This window comes from Rutidosis leptorrhynchoides, chromosome 11, assembly GCF_046630445.1.
Source record: "Rutidosis leptorrhynchoides isolate AG116_Rl617_1_P2 chromosome 11, CSIRO_AGI_Rlap_v1, whole genome shotgun sequence".
In the NCBI taxonomy this organism is placed as follows: Eukaryota; Viridiplantae; Streptophyta; class Magnoliopsida; order Asterales; family Asteraceae; genus Rutidosis; species Rutidosis leptorrhynchoides.
The window spans coordinates 224,942,501-224,945,370 of NC_092343.1; the positions used below are offsets into that span (position 1 = coordinate 224,942,501).

Consider the following 2,870-nt stretch of genomic DNA (forward strand, 5'->3'; position numbering starts at 1 on the left):
AGTTTTGACTGGTTTTCCGAGTAATCTCATGTTTTGACTGAGTTTGACCAAGTTCTTGCCAAGTACTTCCCGAGCTGCAAAAACCGAGTACTAGCTGAGTAATTCCGAGTTGTGCAACAATGGCATAAACCCTCTTGATTTTATATATTCATGGATGTAGACGGAACCCGTTTCCCCACCCGCCCATTTTTCCATCTCTAAACAATAGAAACACAACTTGCTTTTTTGAGAACATAAGAAGAGAATATGCATACCCTTGCCATGACAATAGCCATCTCCATGTTGAGTGATTGCTTCACAAAAAGCTCGTAGTTACATGGTTTATAGAAGAAACTTGACAGCCATGTCTCATTCCAGATCCGACTTTAGATGCAAAATAAAAAACAAGGTTTTACACGTCAAACAAAGAGATAACAAAAAAATTAACTGATCACTAGTAATATAATCACTTTTGAGTAATCGCTGGATAGAAAACACCAACCTGTTGGCTTGTTGTTCTTCTAATTCTTTTGTTCTGTATATGACCCTGACCCCCTAATAACAAACATCAAGTTCATATCACCTTTTCACTTAAACTTCATATATAAGAAGTACGTTACGTAACAAAAGATGCAATTCCAAATCTGTAGATAGACTTACAGGAATAGATTCAAGAACTTTTGATACAGCGGGAGAGGCAGCTTTTCCTTCAACAAAAAGAAAGAAAGTTCCAACCCCGAGTACTTTATGATAAAACATCCATGGCAGGATCTGATCCAAGCCAGCAGATGTACTAGTCGTGATACATATCTGATTACAAAGAAAAATAAAAATCAATATCAAGTGCAAACTGAAGCTGGAAAGAAAGATATGTAACCCCATCAGTTAGAGATGCATACTGATTAACAGTAGTCAGTAACAAATGTCAGTAACTTGTTTCTAAGATTTTAGCTTTCGACGTTCTTTTATGTTAACCAAAAACTATATACAGGTCCATATCTGTTCTCTTTATCTCTAAAATTTACAAATCTAGCATTGTGCCCAGTGGGATGGCAACAGTGATGTAAGAGAGTGATAGAAGCATTCAGATGTGCAGTATGTGTTGTTTTGTGTTGAGTCAAGTAAGGAAGGTAAGTGGAATGTTTGGTTACAGGGATAAGGGTTTTAAAAAAACAATCATTTAGATAAAAAAAAAAAAAAAAATCATCTTAAACCTAATCACAGAGCATACAGAAAATGTAGTTCTATGCCTCAATCTGATATTAGGAAAAAAAAAAAAAAATATAGATCCGCTAAAGTTAAAATTGAAACAGTAGATACAAATAGTAGTATGCTACCTTTGGTTTAAGATCGGATTCAAATTGAAACTTCCAATCATGAAAGTAGGGAAACGAGGGAGACGACGATTGAGCAATCGACAAACAATCGGAAGACGACGAAGAACGGTGATCAACGACGGTGGCGAGCGGAGACGAATCCATACCGGGGAACTTGTAAGAAATGGGATCATCGACGTCGACAACACCACCGCCGCGCCATTGAAGGATGAAAGCGAAAGCGGCGAGTGTGATTGGAAGGAGAGTGAGTAAGAAGATTAATTTAGAAGCGAAAGAATGCTGGTGGTTTGCTGCGGCAGTTTGCGATGGTTTTGGACCACCGGGCATTTTTACTTTATTATGATATGATGAACTGAAACGGAAAGTAGTTTGGTGAAAGAATAGGAAGTAGTATTGTTGTTGATGTTGGAGACAGACAAACTGACAATGGTATGGTGTTACGTCTTGATCTTGATTGATATTTTACGGAGTATTAATCTTTTCAAACTTGCAAATTTGCTCATAAAATTTAATTAATTTATGAGCCAGGCTCCACTGGGTGATGGTGTGAGGGTGTTGGTGTTTCTCCTGGCTCCAGTGATTTATCGGGGATCGCTGGATGAGTTGACAAAGTTAATACAGGGCTAACATGTTGCTTTCGATACACATGTTTTGAAACAAAAAATTTAATTAATTTTAATATTTTATTTTAATACACCATTAAATTAAAATTAAAATTTATTAGTGTGATAAAACAAAATAATTAACTACTAAATAGTTTAGACGAGGATGAAAAGTCCGCGGTTCGCTGCGGAGTGATTTTCGTCGCTTAATGGTTAGTTAATTGAATGTTTAGGAAAACAGTTTACGATCTTTTAATTAAACGTTTACAAAATAAATAAATGAAAAACGCAAGGGGAAAAGAAAGCGAAAAATGGTTGCAAAAGAAATTATTACACTGCAGGGTAGTTTCGCTCGGTTGACAGTCCGTTAACTTAATGTAAAAAAGAAAGTTTAACGGTGAGCTAATTAAACGTGTAATAATAAAAGAATGAAAAAGGAAGTGGAGAAAAAGAAGTGAAAAGAAGTTGTAAAAAAGGTTATGAAAATAAATTCAAATAAATAAATAAATAAAAGAAATATCGAAATTAGGAGTATATATTGTTTGCTATCGTGAATGGTACCAAGTTGAAGAAGATTACTACGGTATATAGTTATAATAAGATAGATGACCATTCATATTTTTGGTTTTAAAGTATTACTCACAGTGATATTGTTATTTGGTTTATTACTCCTTTTACGAAATGTTAAGATTAAATCAAAAATTACTCCGTAAAATATCGCTTCGTAACATTGATAGATGACTACTTGCACATGGCTTTTAAAATAATACAATATCCGCCCATTTGGTTGAATTGGTTGAGCTATTTGGTTCCTCTCATTTTCCAGCCGCCCCACCTACCTCCTTCTACTCCAGTCCACCGTTCTTCTTCTTTTCCATAAACCACCAAACCACCACGTCTACTCAAAAACCAAGTCATCACTTCCAATTCCTCATCTTCTCAAATTCTTCCA

At 35.4% G+C, this 2,870-nt stretch overlaps 1 protein-coding gene across 1 annotated transcript in view; it reads right to left on the minus strand.

Moving 5' to 3' along the window:
- LOC139876453 (glycosyltransferase-like KOBITO 1) overlaps window positions 1-1,745 on the minus strand; it is a 5,614-nt gene extending 3,869 nt beyond the window's left edge. Inside the window, exons 1-4 of the mRNA XM_071863773.1 lie at window positions 1,317-1,745; window positions 640-789; window positions 482-534; window positions 255-363 (exon numbers count right to left, since the gene is read on the minus strand). Coding sequence (XP_071719874.1) covers window positions 255-363; window positions 482-534; window positions 640-789; window positions 1,317-1,643 — 639 coding nt within the window. The 5' untranslated portion in view covers window positions 1,644-1,745. The remainder of the gene's footprint in view (window positions 1-254; window positions 364-481; window positions 535-639; window positions 790-1,316) is intronic.
- Between the last annotated feature and the right edge of the window lie 1,125 nt (window positions 1,746-2,870).